Raw genomic sequence first — 21,775 nt, 5'->3', positions numbered from 1 at the left:
CGTTCTATAAAATTCCAATCCCGACCCACAAGCTGGGGGTGGGGAGTGGGGACAAGGATGGACAGTGGAATGGTGGGAGACTCTGAATATGGGCAGTGAGGTTGGGTCTGAACCCCGGGCCCCTGTCCTCTGTCAGGACGTCCTCTTAGCTCTTCGTGGACTCAGACGCCAGATTCCCGTGTTGGGGGTGCCTGGGAGAGGAAAGAGAAGGCCGGGTGGAGGGGGGAAGGAGTGCGGTGCGAGGTGGGAGTTGAGGGGGGTGTGAGGGGAGGGGCAGCGGCACTTCTGAGAAACAGCTCGGCGTCTCAGCAGCCCGCAGCCTAACCCCCTGCCTGCGGCTTCACAGCTCGCTCCTCCTGCCGCCCACGCCGCTCGGGGCCTCTCCGGGGGTCGGCAGCCCCCGCGGAGGCGGCTGCTGCTGGGGAGGAGCGGTAGCTCCGGGGACAGAGGAGTGGAACCCGTGGGGCGGGGAGGGGGGATGGAAAATGGAGGAAGGCGTGGGTCGCGTGACACCCCAGGAGTAAAAACCCATCCTTTACTCGGGGTCCTGAGCGCTGGACCTCGGCGAGCCGTGTGTCCCCCCTCCTCCCCCAGCCCAGGTACTCTCCCATCACACCCCGAGCAGGATCCAGAAGTGAAACTGCTCAGGGTCACAGCCCAGCGCCGCCGCTGCGCCCCGCCCCGCCCTTCCGGGCACTGAAGCCTTGCAGGATCTCCCAGCGCTCGGGCGACTGCTGGGGAGGAAACTGGGGGAGGGGAAGGGGAAGTGCCCCGCCGGGCAGTCTGCAAAGCGAGGCCTTCTCCCCTGGGGGTGCCCGCTCGTAACCACAAATGGGAACCTCGAGAGGCGCGGACCTTAACAACGGGAGCCGAGGGAGAGGCGCTTGCACTTCCCGCCACCGCCACTGGGTGTCACTGCAGCCGCGCGGCTGAGCCGGCTCGGGGCAGTCGGGAGGCGGGGGAGAGGGTCCCAGGGAGCCGGACCGCCGCGCCCGCGAGGTCCTCCCTGGTCTTCGCCCCCGGAGGCCCCGCGGTGCTTGGATGCAGCGTTCAGACCTCCCTCCACCCGCCTGGTCTCTAGAGGCCTTCACCCAGCCCACCGACTCGCAATGAAGAGCAAACTAATCCCCTTGCCCCGCGACGGATGGGCTCATGGCTGTGGCGCCGCGCGAGCCTACTCCCGCTGGCCCGGGGATCGACGGGGCATCTTCGGCGGCTTCGGCGGGGCCGGGTCAGCTGAAAGTCAGGCACCGCCCCCCCAAGCGCGCCCCCTGGCGAAGCCGGCGGGCCTTTCAGCCTCAGAGGCGGAGGGGGCTCTGTCGAGACAGGTGCCCGCAGCTCCGCGACAGCTCGAGCCCGTCGGCGCCGGCGACCGCGTGCAGGCCGGGTTGTTCCGGGGGGAGAGGAGGAAGGAAGGGCTTGCGGCGGGTGCAGATCACCTTGCGCACGTGTTGCGGAGCCAGAGCGACTGTGGGCTGGGTCCCCGGCTGCATCCTCACTCCAACTCACCCAGCCGCCCCTTCCCACCCCGAGCTCATCCCTTAGATGTCTGGGACGGATGGCTCAGCTTGGGAGAAGGGAACCAAAAGGTGGGAACCTGTATCGGACTGATGGATGTAAGAGGAGAGGGGAGAAAGGAGATACCCTGGAATCTTTTGGAAAATTGGGTATGTCTGGTAGGAATGCGCACTTCTACCCTGTCCTGGATCTAACTCAGGGCGCGTGTTGGGCAGGTAGATGCTGAGGAACAAGTCCATCGGCTGCGGGTCTGTGGGGGTACAGGTGGTCCGTTCTGTCCCCGCGTACAGCTTCCCCTCACACTCCAAGGTCACAGGGCCCAGCGCCACTACAGAGACCTTAGAGGGATCCATGTGGTGGCCCCAACAGAGTGGCATTGGCTTCCCACTCTCCCTCAGTCTCCCCAGAACCACCTCAGGGTAAACCCAAACCGAGTAAAAACAAACTGCTTACCGTGAAAATACACCTCCGGCTAAACAGCCCTCCAGGTGCCTGGGAAAGAAAAACCTGCCCCTTCCTTGGGGCAGACGCGGCCCTGCAAGAGGACGCTAGAAGCCATCGTAGTTCAACCCACATGAGATTGAATTTCAGGCCTCATTAGGGCCTGGTACAGCACAACCCTTCTCAGCCCAAATGGTACCACTTCCCAACACCCCTTCCTGTATGGAGATCATGAGGGACCCCTGAGCACCAGCCTCAGCCCCCAGGATCACCCACTCCCCTGTGGTTCTTGATGCCAGTCTGCAACATCAAACTTCCCCAAGATCCGATTGTCTCTTTTGCCTCCTCTCGCAACTCCCTACCCCAGCTGAAAGCTCTGTCTGAAGAGACTACTGCACACCTCACACCCAAGCCCCAAAGCTGAGGTTCTGCTACAGACCCCCAGCACTCCCCGACCTCTGTGCAAGTTGGACCAACCCCTGACCTCTCTGGCTCCTCTCTTCTGCCTGCTGGACCAGATAGGTGGTTCAGTAGTGGAAGCCTTTTTTCCAAATACACCATGAAGCCGAACCCCCAGATATAAAGGCAGTGCTCCCTCCAAAGCTCCCCAACCTGCCCCCAAACCCCTGCTGGAACCCTTGAAAAGTGCTCATGTAGACAGTTCAGAAGAAAGGATCTTTCTGAGTGTCCTTGGGCTCCCCTGCCTCTCTCCTTTCCTCCCTCCCTCCCTCCTCGGTGTGTCTGGCACTGGAGCAAGAGGAAGGAGCCAGGCAGGGTCACTGGCCTGAGGTGGAACCCTCAGGCCTGCGCCAGGAGGTCCTCCACCCATGAACTTGGAGGCTGCATAGATTTCATTGACCAAGATGTCTGGGGAGCAGGGAGAGAATGAACTGGCCAGAGTTTTGTCTGGATGACCCTCCCAGGACATCCCAGGAGAGATGGGCTCCCCTAGAATCATGCCCACCTTTTCCCAGAGTCCAGAAAGTTGGCACCGGCCCTCCCTGCCCTCCATACCTGAGCAGGCAGGGAGGCCGGCCCTGCGGCCACACCCTCCTACAGGCCCAGCTGCTGCCGAGGACAGCTCTGCACCTTGGCGCCAGGCTCACAGCAGCCACACGAGCCCCAGGAGCCGGCGTCTACGACGTACTACAGGCCTTTTAGGGCCAGCTCCCTGCATATGGCCCTGCATCACCCTCTCTCAATGCCTGCGTCCTCCTCAGCAGGGGGAGATATGGGGAATTTCCTTTTCTTTCCCAAAGTCTTTTTCTGGTTTCTGAAATGTTCTTTAACAAGCACATTTTTTAAGATAATCAAACCCAATAACTTAATATTGAAAAGACATTATCTGAGGCACTAGCCCCTACTTCTTCCACCTGCCCCGCCTCCTTCCACCAGCCCAGATTTCCTCATAACCACAGGCCTCCGCTATCCAGCACTGCAGCTCTCCTTGGCAGTCCCTTCTGCTGTCTGGCCTCTGTGGGTCATGCTGCATCCTCAGAGCTGGGGAATCTTGCCCTGGTCCCTCTGTGAGCTGAGGGGCCCTTGTCTCCCACACTCTCAACTGCTGCCTCTCCTCCAGGAAGCCAGCAATCTCAGCCACTCACCAAGGATGTCCAGCTGCCGATTTCCAGTATCCAGCTCAGGGCTGAGCCAGCTGCTACCTCTAAAGTCCCCCAGCAGTCCAGGTCCCTCATAGTGGCACTGAGAAGGAAGGGGGCAGAGAAAAAAGGACAGGGCAAGGAAGGACTGTGTTCACCACTCGCAAGATGGGCTGAGTCTGACCTCTGTCCCTAACTGTATCTATGACCTCAGGGGGGACTCTCTTTGAACCTCAGTTTCCCATTTATAAAATGGGAATGATCTCTGTCTCACATACTCCAATTAGCTGATTGACATAGAAGGGCTTTGTCTCCTGCCCTGTGTCTTTTAGGCTGTGAGGGGACACTGTGTCCTGTTTTTTGTTTTTTTTTTTCAAGAGAGCTTTTTTTTTTTTTTTTACATTTATTTATTTATTTTTTGGCTGTGCTGGGTCTTCATTGCTGCACCGGGTTTTGTCTAGTTGCGGTGAGCGGGGGCTACTCTTCATTGCGGTGCACGGGCTTCTCATTGCGGTGGCTTCGCTTGTTGCGGAGCAGGGACTCTAGGCATGCGGGCTTCAGTAGTTGTGGCTCGTGGGCTCTAGAGCGCAGTAGTTGTGGCATACAGGCTTAGTTGCTCCGCGGCATGTAGGATCTTCCCAGACCAGGGATTGTATCCGTGTCCCCTGCGTTGGCAGGCGGATTCTTAACCACTGCGCCACCAGGGAAGCCCTGTGTCCTGTTTTTATGCAGCCTAAATCCCTGGACATGCTTAAGAGGTGACTCATTGTAACCCCTTTACTCTCACCCCAGCCTGGACCCCTTGCACCCATGCTTTGCAAGTGGCCCTGGGCATCCGTGGCCAGCACACAGCCAGTACCAGCCAGCTCGAGCCCAAGGGGCAGCCACTGATAGGATGGTTCTGGGAACCGTGGCAGGTAGCAGGTGGAGGCAGCAGGTTGCACTGGTCCCTGCCTCCTTAAATCCTGCTAAAAAGAAACAAAATCTGTACCCCTCTCACACCTGGGCTGCAGTAAGTTCTTCAGGGTAAACCCCGGAAGGTTCCAGGCTGAGGATGGATGAGGCCTTTCTGCCCATCTCTGTCTGACAGGTCTGACTCCCCAGCCTGGGATTAGCCAGGGTTGGGGATGCTTCCGTCACGAGTGGCTGCTGGAGCTGCCAAGCCTGGCCCAAGGGCTAGCTGTAGTGGTTGGTCCTTCTCAAGGTCACCTCAGGACAACACCTCCCATCAGCCAGAGGGCTGCAGAGAAGGGAGGGGGCTCTCCAGGGGAGGACCCCCCTACAGGCCACTTGGGAATTCCACCTGGAAGTCAGCCAGGCAGGGGCAGGGGAACGGCCCAGGCCTGGCTCTCCCACTAACCGATTTGGGGCAGTTCTCGAGGAGGAGTCAGTTTCCTCACCTACAAAATGGGATCCCACCACCTCGTGCCCAACCAATCTCAAAGATTTGGGGAGAGATCCTACATTAAAATTTTTTAAATTATTCTAGATTTCCAAGCTTATACAAAATTAAAGAATAATTTAATGAATCGCATGTACCCATTACCCAGCTTCAATGTCAACTCATGGTCAACCTATGACTATACTCACACTCTCTCCCCTAACCTCTGGGTTATTTTAAAAACAAAGCTGAGACATCATTTCACCCATAAATACTTCAGAATGAATCTCTTAAACGTATAGACTTAAAAAAAACACCACAATACCACTATCACCCCTTAAAAAGTTAACCATAATTCCTTAATATTATCAAATATCTCATCAGAGTTCAAATTTCCCCCAATTGCTCATAAATGCTTCTTACAGTTCTCTAGTTTGGATTTGAATCAAATAGGTCAACACATTACATCTGCTTGATAAATGTCTAAATTTCTTGAAACCTAGAGAGTTCCCATCTTTTCTCTTCTTGTAATTTTTTGTCGTTGAAGAAGAAACTGGGTTATCTGTTCTGTAGTTTCCCAATCTGGATTTTGGTAATTGTATCCCCATGTGTCATTTCACGTGTTCCTCTGTTCCTTTTATTTCCGATAAACTAGTCATTGGATTCAGGGAGCTTGATTTCTTGGCAAAAATAATACCCCATTGAGGTTCACACGTGTGGAGGGAGGGTCTATCTCTTTGTGATCTGAAGATTGAGCAGCAGTTCAGGTGTTACCAGTCTGATACCTTTCTTATAAAGCTCCCCCATCATGTAAGAGCTGAAACTATAAAACTCTTAGACAAAAACATAGACTGGTATGGGCGGTGGGCAGAAGCCAGACCCTGCAGGGTCTATCTGGGCCGAAGTGGAGGCATGGGGGAACAGGCAGAGTGATATTTTGGAAAGATCACTCTGGATGTTGAAGGACAGACTGGAGAGGGAAGCCGGACTCAGAGGGCTGAGTGCTGTGGGATTCCATTTATAGGACTTTCTGGAGGGCGTGGAACCAACTGTAAGGACAGGCAGCAGACCTGGGGTTGGGGAGGAGGGAGAGGGTTGACGGGGTGGGGGGTGGGGGGTGCGTCACAGGGACCTGTTGGAGGTAAGGTAACAGAGCCATCGTGTGCCTTGGTGGTGGCAGATCGTGCGTTTCTCAGGACTCCTTATCTCGCCAGGTAGCCCAGGACTTGCCAAGGACACGGATGCTGTCTGACTCATCTCCAGCTCCCAGGCCCTGTTAGAGTGACCTCCATAGCTTTAGATCCTGTCAGGAAACCTCACCTGGATGACAGTTCCCTGTCCATTCATTCATTTAACAAGCAATCCTTGGGCACCCACTATGGGCCAGGCTCCATGCTGGGCACCGGAAGCTCTCAGATGACCAAGAGGACCTCAAGAAACATCCAGGCTTGGCCAGCATGTGGCCTCGATCCATCCGACACATTCTCAAGGCCTTGACTGGTGCCCACCTCTCCTCTCTACTCCACCTAACCGTGCCTTGCCAGACAGAACTCACCCCTGTGAGTACCAAAAAATAATCTTTATTGTCACTAGTATAAAACAGAGATCAACTGGCCTCTCAGTCTGTACAAAGTGTGGAGTGTAAAGACCACCTGGGCTGCCCCCATTTCTCCCATAATGCCCTGCCCCAGAGCAGCGCCATGAAGGGGAGGTGCCCACCCAAGTGCCTTCCCTTAAGGAGAAGTTAAGGGTGGACCGGGCGGGGAGCACTTTCGGCCTGAGGGAGGCCAGGAGCAGAGTAGGAAACCGGAGTGGGGGAGCCCCCAGCCATTCATGATGACCCTGGCCCCACTTTCTGCCCCCTGTGAGTCCACCCTAGGAGCGGAGGTGGGTGGGCAGCCCGGAGCGCGCTGAGACGCAGGCCTGCCTGTGTGGTGGTCAGAGGGCCACGCGGGTGCAGCAGTGGCGCAGCAAGCAGGGCAGGATGCCGCGGTTCAGCCGGTGGAACTCCACAAGCCGCAGCAGGTCGGGGAAGCGAGTCTGGCCCTCGTCCATGCTGAAGTACAGGCGCCCCTCCGCCTCGCTCTGGCGTGTGGCCACAGGGCGTGGCAGGTCAGGGAGGGGCCCGGGGCCGAATGAGCTCCCTCCCTGGGCCAGGGCCGAGGTCCTTACAGCTTGAGCAGGAGGAAGGAAAGAGCGGGAGACCCGAGGCACACTGGGGGCCAGGGTGGGGAGGGGGCCTGGTGAGGAGGACGGGTTGCTGGGAGTCCTGCATCTCCACTGCAGCAGGAACCTGGGACTACTCACCGGCAGGATGAGGTAATGTTTGACTTTCTGCACATGGCACAGCGAGAGGACAAAGCCCTGCGGGTTCCGCTGACTCTCTCGGACGAGGAACACGCTGCCAGCAGACAGGGCAATAATTACCCGAGGACACACGGCTGCCACCTTGACCCAGGTCTCTCTTGTCCCCGGCGCTGCTGCCCTGCCTAGCCCTGCCCCTTACCCGTCTACCAGGCCCTGCTGCCCGATGAGCCGCTGGCTCTCCTCGCGGGAAATGCGTCCGTGGAACCAGGGCTGGGTGCGGTGGATGGCTGGGGTGAGGGAAGGCGGAGGGGCGGTCACTCCAGGGCGGGGACCCTCATTCTAACCGCCCCCCCACCGTGAGGCGTGCGCAGAGAAGCCATGGCAGTCCCCACCCCTGGGGACGGCGGGCCCTCACCCACCTGCACTGAGGCTCGTGCCCGAGCTCGGGGTGGGCAGGCTGAGACGGTGGTTCGTCTTCTTCTGCAGAGCAGTGGGGGACACGGGGGGTCAGGGCGTGGCTGGGGTATTACCAGCCCCTGAAGAATACAGAGACTCCTTCTGCAGCTGGGGGCCTCCCCTCTCCCCTCGCTTTCCTCTTCCCGCTCCATGGAAACCCACGTGGAGAGCAGGTCCCCAGTACAAACCCTCCAGGCCTGGGCCTCCTCCAGGGCGGCACTCAGAGCTTCCCGGGGGTTCTCGATGACACGCCCGGCGTGGCCAGAGAAGTCCATGGCCACCAGGGTGTTGTCTGAGACACTCCTCTGCAGATTGGACAGGATGGGGGGACGGGTCAAAACAGGACCCAAGTATCCTCGGCACGGGGCCTGGGTGCCTCCCCCATCTCCCCACACTAACACCCCTGGGCACACTCACCAAGGGCGGGGAACCCACACAGGGTGGGCGCAGGTGGCGGCACAGGGCCTGCTGATAATTCTTATACAGCTGCACCCCATACTGGGGGGTGGAGAGAGAAAGAAGGCCGGAGGTCAAGCAGGTGCTGGGAGCTGGGCTGTGGCGCCCACCCCCGACCCAGACCAGAGCTCCCCAAGAGCAGGGCTACATCTCTGCCCCTGGATAAGGGGCTTTCCTGAAGCCAGAGCTGAGACTCCAGCCTTGGACCAAGGATTCTGAGAGAGCAAGGTTGTGATGCCCCCTCATTCTGGAGACTTCCTGAGGGCAGAGCTATAACCCCTCCCTCACGCCAGGGATCCTCAGGGCTGGGCCAGCCCCCCAAGCCAGTGCCAGGACCTCACCTTGAAGAGGCGGAAGGCGGCTAACCAGCAGGTGCGGCTCTGTTCATCCTCACTGCAGAAGATGCGAAGCCCCTTGTGGCCATTTCGAAGCTTGTTTGGCTGCGGGGAGAGGAAACTGGCTGGTCCTATATTTGCCTTTAGGACCAAAGATCGTCTCCCATCTCCCGTCTCCCATCTCCGTGGGGCAGGGCAGGGTGCAGGGAGAGGAGTCTGGGGGTCCCAGAGGGAGCTTAGAAGCCCCAGGTAGGATCCTGGTGCCTGAGCAGCTCCTGCTCTCTCCCAGACCAGGCCAGGCTCTTCACCTTGATACAGAAGCCAAAGTCCGTGGGCATCCCGTAGAGCTTGCGGCCCTGGGTCACCACGTACACGTTGGACTCATTCACATCTGCTACATACTGCAGGTGCCTCGGATCCTGCACAGCACAAGTGAGCAAGACTTGGTAAAGGCAGACCCTATCCCCCATCACTGCCCCCCTAAGCCAGCTGGGGAGAATTCAGGCCCAGAGAGGAGCTGAGAAGTGCCCCAAGTCACACAGCACATAGAAGTAGAGTCAGGACTTGAACTCAGTTCACCTGCCTCTCCCACTGCTAACTCCTGAGGCAGGTAAGCTGGGAGGGAAAGAGGAGCAGCTGTGGGTCTCAGGGCCTAGAGGGTGAAAGGTCCAGGAGTTCCAACAGAGAAAGGGCAGCTCCTAGAAGGACCAGGGATGGGGTATCTGAGGGGCTGGGGCTGTCACCCTCAAGACCTCACCTTGGAGGTGCCCTTGGTGGAGTAATAGAGGCCAGACCGGCGTAGGAAGCAGAAGAAGCGTTTCCAAAGCTTGCGTCCTGACCCCCGTAGCTGCAGGAAGCCTTGGATCTCTGGGAAGCTGCCTGCATTCAAGAAGTTCTGAGGCCAGAGGAGAGCAGGGTGAGAGGCCTAGAGGTGGCCACACACACACACACACACAGAGGCCTTCCCAGGACCTGCCTTTATGGCAGGAGGTGCTCCACATACATTTATTGTCTTCATTTAACAAAGAAACTGATGCTCAGGCAGAGAAAGTGACTTGTCCACAGTCACTTAGGGCTGCGCTGGGCTTTCCACCCCAAACAGGGAAGGCACAGGCTTAAGGGCCAAGAAGCACTGCGCATTCCTGCAGAGTCATGGATGTGCCGTGAAATGGGGGTGTCCCCTCACCTGGATGAGGTCTTCGTGGGATATGCCCGTGTGTGCGTCCAGACAGCTGGAGACCATCTTTTCTGGGAACAGGGAGTGCTGGGGGAGAAAGGAGCCAGGAGTCAGGGACTGAGGGTCCAGGGTGGGGATCAGGGTGTCCCGGTGCCCAGACCCCCCCCCCCTCACACACACTCACTGGGGTGCTCTTGAACAGCTCGTACTTGGCAAAGTTTTTCCGGAAGAGAAAGCGGCTGTCTCCGCCGATGGGCCAGGCAGCCTGCACTTCCGCCACCGACTCGTGGTCCTCCAAGACCCGCTCTAGGGTCAAGGGCAAAGAGCAGGGGTCAGTGGAGACCAACGAGGCCTCCCGGCTGGGCCACCGGCCTAGCCCAAGGTGTGAAGCATTGACTCCCGGGCCAGGCAGCCCCCTGCACCCCAACTCACCCAGTGCTAGGTGGGGGTGGCACTCCACCAGCCCCCAGTTCTCGTCACTCAGGGCATGAGATCGCTGCACCAGCATCTCACACACGTAGCGAGCCGTGGCGCCCGCTGCCACCTCCACTGACCGGCAGGCCCCATCTTCGCTGTATACCTTTATGACCTGTGCCCCAGGAACGGCAGAAGACTCGGGGAAGGGCAAAGGATGGTTCTTTCCCATCCCCCGTCTGCTCTACCCTCAGGGATCCCTGACCAAATCCCCCCACCTCCTCCGAGGTGGCACTATATCCACCCCTGTCCCATAGCACCCCACGTTCCCTGCCTTCTCTTTCCCAGAACAACTCACATGGGGGCAGCTGGTGTCTCGAGGGAGCAGCCCCCTTGCACTGGAGGGCCCCCCAAGAATGGGGGTCTGTGAAGGAGGACTGCAGAGCTCGGGGAAGGGGTTGGGGATGGAGGGTAGAGAGGTTGATCGCAGCTCCTCCTGTCGAAGAAGTTTCCTGGGCGGTGTGGGGGGAAGGAGGGGGGAGTGAGGAGTTGACTGCAAGCTTCTGTGCGTTACCCCGGTGCTGACCACTGCCCCCCGGCCTCCCTCAGCCGTCACCCCATTTTACCTGCTGGTCGGAATGGGCAGAGGCTGGGACCTCTTCACCTCCCCAGACAGAAGAACATCGGGAGGCGGGGGAGTCCCAGGAGGGGTCCCAGGGGCCAGGTACAGGTCTTCTGAGGAGCTGCTGAGATGAGGTGGAGACAGACCCAGCTCCATGACATCTGAGGGAGAAGAGGGGGCTGACACAGCTGCTCTTGTGCCCCTGTCCTAGGGAGAGGGGCCAAGAGGACCCAGACCTCCCGACTTCACCCTGCTGTCAAGGTGACCCCGGAGTGTACACAGCACCTCCTTGCTCCCCCCTAACTGGCATTCCCTGGAGCCTTTGAGGAAGGGTAGATTGTGCCCATTTTACTAAAGGGGACACTGAGTTCCCGAGAAGGAAGCATGGCTGCCCCATCACAGGTGAGCCAGGGAGTGGAGCCTGGCGTCTGGGCTCCAAGTCCAGCGCTCTTCCTTAGGCCCAGGGTGCCCGGGGCAGAGCTGTGAGGCCCCCACCACAAGCCAGGCAACAGCAACAGACTCCACAACCAAAGACGGTCTGGGGCTCAGGGTCTCGGTGTCACCCTTTCTGAACGTGGGGCACTCACTCCTCTGGGCTCTGCCCCAGGTTTTTCCAGTGCTTTGTTGTCAGAGCCTGTTGTGGCAACGCCTGCCCAAGTGCTGAGTGATGCACAGAAGGGGAGAAGGAGGTGCGGAAGGACGGGAACCAGGAGGGCAGGAGGCGGGCTCAGCTGCTGTGGGAGGGAGAAAGCCAGCCTGGGGGCCCTGGCCCTAGCAGCCCCCAAACCTTGTGTGCCTTCCCCAGGCCCCTCCTCCTGCCTAACTTTCTTAAGGCCTCAATGCCTAGCTACTTCCTCTGAGAAGCCTTCCTGGATTTTCCACATTCAGACTGAAGGGCTCCCTCTCCGCACTGTGCTTGGGCCTCTGCGCCAATTACTGTGCACCTGTCTTATCCACCCACTGGTCTGAAGATGCCCGGCCACCCCAGGCAAGGCCAGGATCTTACGCATGTCTTATCCCCCACAGGCACTACACAGGCATCCTGGACGAGTAAGGAGAGAAGAGATGGGGCAAAGAAGCCCACTAGCAGGTAGAGGCATTGCAGGCCCCTCCTCCACAGGAACCAAGACCCTTCTGGCTGGGCTGAGACCTGGGAGGACCTGGGAGGACTCACAGTTCAGGCCCCTGCTTGCTCTCCAGACACTGGGCCAGTGTTGTTAGGTGCCTAAGAAACCTGGGATTGACCTCCCCAGGATGAGGCAGGTCCCCAACCCTTAAGTGAGGGCATGAGGAGATTTTGGGGACAGGTGAGTCAGGGTGGGGTGGGACAGCACTGCCTGGGGCTCTCCATTCAACCTTGACTCATCTGCACAACTTCCTGGCTTAGGAGAAACACAAACAACCCTGCCTCTACCCACCCCCTCCACTCCCGCCCCCAACCTACTGGCCTGGGAGGAATGGGGGAGGGGCCAGGAACAGGATGGGGGAGGAGGAGTATGTGGGGGGGCACCGCTGAGGCTCCTCTGACATCATCTCCTCCTCCCCACCCTTGGCCTAACTCCAACTCCTCCAGCACAGGTGGCACCTGCAATGGGCCCCAGTAGCCACCACCCAGCCCAGGAGCCCCCTCACCCAGGAGGGAGAGAAGAAAGGCCTGGCCTGGATTCAGAAGCCCATCTGGAGTTGAGCTGACCTCTCAGGGGTGCCCCTAGTGCACCCAAAGTAACCCAAAGAAACATGCAGCGCTCCTTCTCCTGTCTGGGGCCCAGCAGACTTTCATTCTGGGCAGCTGCTGCTGCCCACACTTAGCACCCAGGACTCAGCTGGCCCATGGGGCTCATCCTCATCACCCCTGGGGGATGAGGGTCCTTCTAATTAATACACTCTCCTGGGTGTCCTGGCCAGAAGTGTACTCAGGAGCAGGAGTAGAAAGTCAAGACACACAAGAGGACAGACACAGACAGGCAGACAGGGAAAGGTCAGGAGAGAGAGCCAGGGAGGGTCCTGCCAGGAAGGGGAAGACACCCCCACCATCGAACATCAAGAGACACCAGCACATCAACACTCCACTCGCACCCCTGTCTAACCTCTGGCAGACAGCCCTGGTGACTTCGTTCCGAGGAGGACTAGGGGAGGGGTTGCAGGAGCGACCTCCTCCAGGAAGCCAGAGACCAACAGTGGGGTGGTCTGGGACCCAGAGGACTGGGTCCTCCCCCATCCCAGAGGGAAGAGGAATCTGGGCAGCATTTGGAAGGGAAGAGGGTAGATTTAAGTCAGACTAGAGTCTGGCCTCTGTGGGCAGGAAGGCTGACTCAAGATGGGTTTAGCCTTCAGATCCCTCCACCCTGCTCTCCAGACCCTTCTAAGGCAAGACAGGAATGGGGCAGTCGGGACCAAAGAGAAGAGGGAGCCGGAACGGGGTCCTAGCTGTCCCGCTTGGGCAGCCTCCACCCCCATCGCCAAGAGATCTGAAGCTTTCAAACTGGGGCCCTGGGAAGGTTATATTGAAGAAATCGACCCCCCAAATCAATCTGTCCCCTCATTACTGCGAATCCCAGCTGCGGCTTCCCCAGTAGCCTCTCGTGCCCTGGCGGCTCCGGCCCCACCCTCCTCCCCGTCCTCCAGGCCTTCAGCCTCCTTGTTTACTTCCTGAATCTTGCCCCACCTGGCTGGCCCCGAGGGCGGGTGGCAGGGCCCAGTGTATGAGGCTCGTAGAAAACAAGGCCACCTTCGGTACCTCCCAGGGTGGGGGGAGGGGCTGGAAGCGCCGGGAGGTGGCGGGAAGGCCCCGGCCCGGCCCAGGACCCCACGCCCCGCCCCCATCGGGTTTCAGTGTTGGGGGGAAAAGGCTTTACCCGTGGGGGAGCCCTTAGGGTGAGGGCCCAGGTGAGGAGGCGGGAAACCCCTAGATGACCCGGAGCTGCGGGGAGGGCCCCGGACCCTGAGGCCCCGCCCACTCCCTAACTAGGGAAAAAACGCCCAATGGGAGTCAGGGGGGCAGCTCTTTTAAAGTTTAATTTGGGAAGAATGCTAGAATGTCTGCGGAGTTAATCATTAAAGGCTGCTAGCCTTCACGGGGGGCCTCCCCAGCAGGATATCAGGGGGAGAGGGGAGAGCAGAGTCCAGGACAGGCAGACCAAGAGGGGGCATTCTTGAGGGGCAGTGGGTTGCAAGGCCTGACAATGGCGGGCAGGTGCATTCTCCATCCCCAACGCGCCAGGGAGACCCAGACTCGGACCGGGTCTTTCCTCAGCCTATTCAGACAGACGAGGCAGCCCTCCCCGCCCCGCACGCACACACACACTCTCCCCAGGCCCCACCGAGCTGCAGATCCCCCAGCATCTAGCCCTCCAGCCTGCCGAGACCACTTCTTTCTGAAGCCAGAAGAGACCACCCCCCGCCCCCCGGGCCTGCCCCACACCCACCTTCCCACCCGAGGGCAGGGCCCTGTGTTCCTGAGTCAGGATACAATCCAGAGAGACGGAGCTCTAGAAATTAAGAGAATCCCTCTCCTTTACTGCCCTCCAAATTGGAGGGTGCCCCGCTGCCCCCGCGGAGACGTCTGTCTTTAATAAAGACTTGGGGGGAACTCAAACTGGGGTCAAGTCAGACAGAGCAAGGGAGAGACCTGGGGCAGCTCCCTCGGTACTCGGACTCCTCTCCTAGCTCTCTTTCTGGGAGTGTGGGGAGGAGCTAGTTTCAGCGGGAAAGCCGCGTCTCCAGGGGGAGAGAATCTGGTATCTTGCTTCCCCGGCCCCATCAGCTGGTTCGTGAGTGTGTTTGGGGTAGGGGAGGTTAGGGAGGGGGAGACGCGGAGAAGGACGAAGGAATAGGCAGAACAGGAAATGAGAATAGGGAAACACCGGGGGTAGATGGTGAGGAGGGGGCGGGATGGGAGACTGGAGAAAAAGAGAAAGCGAGGCCGCTAGAGCAACACAGCAGGAGGCCGAATCTTTTTCCATATTGATCCTGCATCTGCCGGTGCTTCCCGCCCCCAAGATGAAGTGTCCGCTCTGGTCCTTACCTGGACCCTGGGTGTTGGTACACCTGGCTGGGGCCACCGGTTTAGGGAGGGAGACTCCAAGCCCTTAATTACCTGTCCCCCTCCTGTCCCCGCCCTTGGCCTGACATCACTGAGGGGGGAAGGGGAGGGGGAGCCAGGAGGCCGCCCGTCCTGTCCACCTGGGCATCCGGCCAGCCAGCTCCTGGCCCTGAGACTGGCACAGCCTGGGGCCCTGGTGCGGCTGGCGGTGGGAGCAGGTTGTCGTCTGGGACCGATCTCGGTCCCCTTACCTGGAGGAGCCCCAGCAGGACACAGGGTTCGAAGTCCGGCTCTGTCTAGGAACATCAGATACCTGGACTTGATTTCAAATCCGCTCCCTCTTCTCTACAGGTGGTAGGAGGGTGTCCTGACTTTGGACGCAGAAGTGGGGCCAGGCTGAGCTTCTGTTGTCCAGGCTCCTGGCCCAAGGAAACAAATTATCCTGGGCAGGTGGGGGCGGGGCCTGAAGGAGGGGCAGGGGAGGAGGAAGCACAGGAGGAGAGGCGGGGACTCCCTGACACTCTATGCTGGCTGGGATTGTTTTTGTCCTTCTTAGCAGGTGCCAGGGGAGAGACAGTCGAACTGAACAGCCTCGAGAGAGCGAAGATCTAGGATCCTCAGGACCTGGGAGGGAGGGACTGGGGCCTGGAAAGTCAGGGGAAATGTCCCTGCCCACTCTTCCCCATTCCCCTCCCCAAACCTGGTCTGTTCATTGGCCAATTTAGGGGGCCTGTCTGCTGCTCAGGGTCCTACCCCCTGGAGCAAAGGGCACTCTGTGAAAGAGGGAAGCCAGCCAGAGGGAGTCCAGCAACATAGCCTGCCCCTTGACCTCCAGCCACAGTCTGGCCACCAGGCTGCACCCTGGCCCCTCAGAGGCACCCAGCATGTATCTTCCCTTCTAAGCAAGGTCCAGGGTCTCAGCGTCCCCTTCTAAAATCGAAGGGGTTAGGCAAGGTCTCATAGCGGGAGGAGTGATTTGGGGAAAACTCTGGCCAGGTGCCAGGGGACTCCCTTAGCGCTCTCCTTCAGCACTAGGCAAACACAAGGGTGGAGAGAGGGCCTGGAAGGCTGAGATCAAAGGCAGCAGCCGCCTCCCAGCCCAAGTGGGTGACAGTGGGTTAACCAACAATTCATAGGGGTGATAAGAGGTCTGCCCTGGGGGACCAAGAAGGAGTGGCTCCAGGCTCAACTTTCTCCAAACTGGGTTTTCCTTGGAAAAACCAGTACAAGTGGACTAAGCAAAGATGTGGGGGAGGGGGCATGGTCACCCGGGCCACTGGACAGCTTGTGCAAAACACAGTAGACAACCCACTCAATCATTCCTTCATCCACTCAACTAATATTTGTTAAGTACCTAGTATATGCCAACCCCATGCTTGGCACTGGGGATACAGTGAGCAACAAAACAGACCCCACCCTTATCTTCATGCAGCCCAATCAGGGAGACTGGTGTTAATCAAAGAATCACACAAATAATAAGAAATGACAGGAGAGGGCTTCCCTGGTGGTGCAGTCGTTAAGAATCCGCCTTCCAATGCAGGAGACACGGGTTCGAGCCCTGGTCCGGGAAGATCCCACATGCCGCGGAGCAACTAAGCCCGTGTGCCACAACTACTGAGCCTGCACTCTAGAGCCCGGGAGCCACAACTACTGAGTCTGCGCTCTAGAGCCCACGAGCCACAACTACTGAGCCTGCGTGCCACAACTACTGAGCCTGCATGCCACAACTACTGAGCCTGTGCTCTAGAGCCCACGAGCCACAACTACTGAAGCCCGTGCGCATAGAGCCCGTGCTCCGCAACAAGAGAAACCACCGCAATGAGAAGCCCACGCATAGCAACAAAGAGTAGCCCCCGCTCGCTGCAACTAGAGAAAGCCGGTGTGCACCAACGAAGACCCAACGCAGCCAAAAATAAATTAATTAATTAACTTAAAAAAAAGAAAGAAAGAAATGACAGGAGACAACTATGCTGGGAGAATGGCTTACCCAGGGAGTTAGGGAAGACTTCTCTGTAGAAGTGACAATTGAGCAGAGGGGAAGTTGTCTGGGGCAGAGTGGAGATTTGGATTGGTGGATGGGAAGTGGCGGGGGTTGGGGGGGGGGTGCACCTTTCATGATAATGGAACAAGTGCCAAAGACCTTGACTAAACGGGACAGAGCATGCGGAGGCAGAGTGGAGTGGAGAAGGAAGGAGAGGAGGCCACACAGGTGCAGCTGAGCAGGTGTGGAAAGTGTGGGGAAAGACTTTGTACTCAGCTCTGTTTCTCAAAGCGTGGCCTGTGACCACGGCCTCCAAATCTCCCTAGGCTTGTATAAAAAAACAGATCCCTGGGCCCCTCCCCAACTACTGAATCTCGGTCTCTGGGGCCAAGACCCAGGAATGTGTGGTACTGACAAGCCCTCGGGTGGTTGTTCTGTAAACCGGGTTTAAGAGCCATCCATCCTGTCTGTCCAGACCAGCAGGAACTATGGGCAGAGGCCAGACCCTGCAGGGTCCATCTGGGCTGAAGTAGAGGCACAGAGGAGCAGGCAGATTTATATCTTGGAAAAATCACTCTGGATGTTGAAGGATAGGTTGGAGAGGGAAGCCAGACTCGGAGGGCTGAGGGCTATAGGATTCCATTTATATGACTTTCTGGAGGGGGCAGAATGCTAAGGACAGAAAGCAGATCTGGAGTTGGGGAGGAGGGAGAGGGGTTGACAGCAGAGGAGCTTATGAGGAGGTAATGGAGATGTGTGTATCTCGGTCATGGTGGCGGATGTACAACAGGACTCACAGCACTGTACACTCAAGAGGATGTGTATTACTGTGTATAAATGATACCTGAATTTCTTCAATAAAAAAAGAAACAACAACAAAAAAGAATAGATTTATAGATCAGTAGAACAGAATCAAGAGTCCAAGTAAAACCCCTTACATTTCTGGTCAATTGATTTTTTTTTTCCTTAATATCAACTCTTTATTTATTTATTTATTTATTTATTTATTTTTGGCTGTGTTGGGTCTTAGTTGCGGCACGCATGCTCTTCCTTGCGGAGCACGGGCTTCTCTCTAGTTGTGGCGTGCAGGCTCAGTTGCCCTGCAGCATGTGGGATCTTAGTTCCCCGACCAGGGATCGAACCCAAGTCCCCTGGTTTGAAAGGCGGATTCTTAACCACGGGACCACCAGGGAAGTCCCTGGTCAATTGATTTTTGACAAAGGTGCCAAGACAATTCAATGGGGAAAAGGATAGCCTTTTTGATAAATGGTTCTGGGACAACTGAATATCCACATGCCAAAAGATGTATTTAGATCCTTCCTTTATATGATGTACAAATGTTAACTCAAAATAGGCCATAGACCTAAATGTAAGAGCTAAAACTATAAAACTTCTAGAAGAAATTATGCGGGAAAATCTTCCTACCTAGGGTCAGGCAGAGATCTCAGATGCAACAGCAAAAGCACAAATGACAAAAGAAAAAATTGATAAATTATACTTTACCAAAATTTCAAAATTGTGCACTTCAAAAGACACCATTAAGAAAATTAAAAAAAACAACTTGTGGAAGACTGGAGGAAAATAATTGCAAGTCGTATGTTTGATTAGGGACTTTGTATCCAGAATAGAGTTGACCCCTGAACAATACAGGGGTTAGGGGCACCGATGACCCCTGAGCAGTTGAAAATCTGAGTATAACTTTAGAGCCAGCCCTCCCTATCCCATTTCCATCTACAGATTCAATCAACCTTGGATCAAATCCACATATAAGTGGACCCATGCAGTTCAAACCTGTGTTGTTCAAGGGCCAACTGTATATAAAGAACTCTTAAAAATCAACACTAAAGAGACAAACAATCCTATTAAAAATGAACAAAAAGGGACTTCCCTGGTGGTGCAGTGGTTAAGAATCCGCCTGCCAATGCAGGGGACACGGGTTTGAGCCCTGGTCCGGGAAGATCCCACATGCCGCAGAGCAACAAAGCCAGTGCACCACAACTACTGAGCCTGCGCTCTAGAGCCCGCGAGCCACAACTACTGAAGCCTGCGCGCCTAGAGCTCATGCTCCGCAAAAAGAGAAGCCAACGCACTGAGAAGTCCGCGCACGGCAATGAAGAGTTAAAAGAATGAAATTAGAACACTTCCTAACACCGTACACAAAAATAAACTCAAAATGGATTAAAAACCTAAATGTAAGGCCAGACACTATCAAACTCTTAGAGGAAAACATAGGCAGAACACTCTATGACATAAATCACAGCAAGATCCTTTTTGACCCACCTCCTAGAGAAACGGAAATAAAAACAAAAGTAAACAAATGGGACCTAATGAAACTTAAAAGCTTTTGCACAGCAAAGGAAACCATAAACAAGACAAAAAGACAACCCTCAGAATGGGAGGAAATATTTGCAAACGAAGCAACTGACAAAGGATTAATCTCCAAAATATACAAGGAGCTCATGCAGCTCAATATCAAAAAAACAAACAACCCAATTAAAAAATGGGCAGAAGACCTAAATAGACATTTCTCCAAAGAAGATACACAGATTGCCAACAAACACATGAAAGGATGCTCAACATCACTAATCATTAGAGAAATGCAAATCAAAACCACAATGAGGTATCCCCTCACACCTGTCAGAATGGCCACCATCAAAAAATCTACAAACAATAAATGCTGGAGAGGGTGTGGAGAAAAGGGAACCCTCTTGCACTGTTGGTGGGAATGTAAATTAATACAGCCACTATGGAAAACAGTATGGAGGTTCCTTAAAAAACTAAAAATAGAACTACCATATGACCCAGCAATGCCACTACTGGGCATATACCCTGAGAAAACCATAATTCAAAAAGAGACATGTGGACTTCCCTGGTGGTTAAGAATCCGCCTGCCAATGCAGGAGACACGGGTTCGAGCCCTGGTCAGGGAAGATCCCACGTGCCGCGGAGCAACTAAGCCCGTGTGCCACAGCTACTGAGCCTGCACACCACAACTACTGAAGCCCATGCACCTAGAGCCCGTGCTCCACAACAGGAGAAGCCACCGCAATGAGAAGCCCACGTACCCCAACAAAGAGTAGCCCCCGCTCACCACAACTAGAGAAAGTCCGCGCGCAGCAACGAAGACGCAACGCAGCCAAAATAATTAATTAATTAATTAATTAAAAATAAAATAAAATAAAATGCTATCAGCTAGTGAGAAATGGCAACTACTCCATACCATCACCCAACCCCAGGCCCTGGGTCCGCTTGCCCCACTTTCTCTTCCTTTTTTAAACTGGAAAGCGCTTTGCAGTCTAAGACATGTCATTAGATTAAATAAGACCGTGCAGTCCAGCGGACACTAGGTGCGGGGCAAGTCGGGCGCTGGGAACGCAGGCCAGGAAAGTTGGTCTGGACCCATCCTCCCAGCCCAGCTCTCCAGCTGGTGACAGTGTCAAAACAAAGCAGCAGCAGCCGCCTGAAGGGGGCGCCCGGATGTAACGCGCGGCCCCGCCCCGTCACGTGCCTGCGGCGTCGCGTCACACCCGGAAGCAGCTGCAGTGGGGAGCCGGCAGTAATGAGCGGGGAGACAGGGCCGGCGTCCGTAGCGCCCCCTCCCGGGGAGGTCGAACCGGGCAGTGGGGTCCGCATCGTGGTTGAGTACTGGTGAGGGGCTCCGGCCAGTGGGGGAATCCGGGCCGGAGGAGGGTGGGTCCACCGGAGGTACCGTCCCCGAAACCCAAGCGGACCTCAGGTATCTTCTCCCTAGTGAACCCTGCGGCTTCGAGGCGACCTACCTGGAGCTGGCGAGTGCCGTGAAGGAGCAGTATCCTGGCATCGAGATCGAGTCGCGCCTGGGGGGCACAGGTGAGGCCTCAGAACACCTGCTGAGTCAGTGTTCTAAATCCCAGCTCTACCACTTTCTAGCTCTGGCATTGGCTGTTTTATATAGTGTCCAGCAGTGTCTGGCACATAGTAAAATGTCCATGTAACTTGAGTGAGGGGGGGTTACAGATGAAGCCTGTTGGGAAAAACGGGTGAGACTGAAGTGTAGGGTTGGAGGGGAGGGAACCCTCTATTGAGTTACGAAGCCAAGTTCAAAGGAAGGACACACAGGTGATGCCTCCCTATGTTCCTTTGGCTTGACCCAGGGTTAGGAAGCGGATGGGGCCCGTGAAGGACATGAAGGAGGAGCCTGTGTTAAGTCTGAGTGTGGAGGGCCTCCCCTGACTTTTGCCTGTTCTCAGCATACAGTTCATTCATCCGTTTATTTAATACCAGGGGCCTTTGAGATCGAAATCAATGGACAGCTGGTGTTCTCCAAGCTGGAGAATGGAGGCTTTCCTTATGAGAAAGATGTGAGTACTTGCAATGCTGGGAAGACCCCTGGTTCACCCTGACCCTACAGTGAAGGCATCATCCCATTCCACATCTCTGCCCTCTAGCTCATTGAGGCCATCCGAAGAGCCAGTAACGGAGAACCCCTAGAAAAGATCACCAATAGCCGCCCTCCCTGCGTCATCCTGTGACTACACGTGATTCTGGGTTCCTGCTCTCTTCTGGGATCCAAGCCTTGGTCGCCCCTTTGGTTCTGCTGAGGGCTCCCTACTGCCTCTTTCACCGCACTTAGCTCCCTGTAGCTAAGGGACCCTGGCCTCCACTTTGCCCCTTTGGGTACCAGGAGGGTTCTGCGGTCTTAGGGGTGAAAGAGAAGACCCTCTCCATGGACATTTCTACAGCCACCTTATACCCCTTTCCCAGGATCAGTGCCCACAAAAACCTGCTCCCCTCTCCAGCTTAGCCATACCCGTCAGATGCTACCATAGTTCTAATTTATTTTCCACTAACCCCAGGCAATGTCAGCTATTGGCAATAAAGTGGCACTGCAAACACCAGTGCCCACTAGTGTGTGTTTTTATGTCCAGTTTGGGACTGTGGGAAGGGAGGAGAGGGAGACAGAGGCCAGCCCAACCTTTATACCACCAACGTGATCGTGCCGTCTGGGTGGGTTTTTTCTGGATAGCTACTTCTAATTCAACGATTTCCTTGCCAAGGCAAGGAAAAT

At 56.3% G+C, this 21,775-nt stretch overlaps 2 protein-coding genes across 8 annotated transcripts; one reads left to right on the top strand and one right to left on the bottom strand.

The window, feature by feature from the left end:
• Positions 1-6,502: 6,502 nt before the first annotated feature.
• On the bottom strand, positions 6,503-15,311 carry GRB7 (growth factor receptor bound protein 7). Of its 7 annotated transcripts, none has more exons than XM_082373483.1 (15): positions 14,999-15,311; positions 11,293-11,439; positions 10,710-10,866; positions 10,442-10,595; positions 10,102-10,258; positions 9,854-9,975; positions 9,679-9,756; positions 9,250-9,387; positions 8,801-8,911; positions 8,499-8,597; positions 8,119-8,199; positions 7,890-8,006; positions 7,665-7,725; positions 7,445-7,532; positions 6,503-7,339 (listed from the first exon to the last, which is right to left on the bottom strand). In XM_082373483.1, exons 3-15 carry the CDS (start codon positions 10,859-10,861, stop codon positions 6,877-6,879), a joined length of 1,821 nt encoding a protein of 606 aa, XP_082229609.1. In that variant the 5' UTR covers positions 10,862-10,866; positions 11,293-11,439; positions 14,999-15,311; the 3' UTR covers positions 6,503-6,876. The 7 variants fall into 7 exon arrangements, with proteins under 7 accessions (XP_082229609.1, XP_082229610.1, XP_082229606.1 ...); XM_082373484.1 differs by lacking the exon at positions 14,999-15,311 and adding an exon at positions 14,730-14,963; XM_082373480.1 differs by lacking the exon at positions 11,293-11,439 and having other exon boundaries at positions 14,999-15,310.
• Positions 15,312-20,219: 4,908 nt separating this feature from the next.
• MIEN1 (migration and invasion enhancer 1) lies at positions 20,220-21,605 on the top strand. Its single transcript, XM_082373537.1, has 4 exons — positions 20,220-20,376; positions 20,480-20,577; positions 20,992-21,068; positions 21,156-21,605. The coding sequence occupies exons 1-4, from the start codon at positions 20,288-20,290 to the stop codon at positions 21,237-21,239; spliced, it is 348 nt and encodes a 115-aa protein (XP_082229663.1). The 5' UTR covers positions 20,220-20,287; the 3' UTR covers positions 21,240-21,605.
• Positions 21,606-21,775: the final 170 nt, after the last annotated feature.

This window comes from Balaenoptera borealis (assembly GCF_965194805.1).
Source record: "Balaenoptera borealis genome assembly, chromosome: 20".
NCBI classification, from domain to species: domain Eukaryota; kingdom Metazoa; phylum Chordata; class Mammalia; order Artiodactyla; family Balaenopteridae; genus Balaenoptera; species Balaenoptera borealis.
The sequence above is the reverse complement of the archived record's forward strand: the minus strand, read 5'-3'. Positions and strand labels throughout refer to the sequence as shown.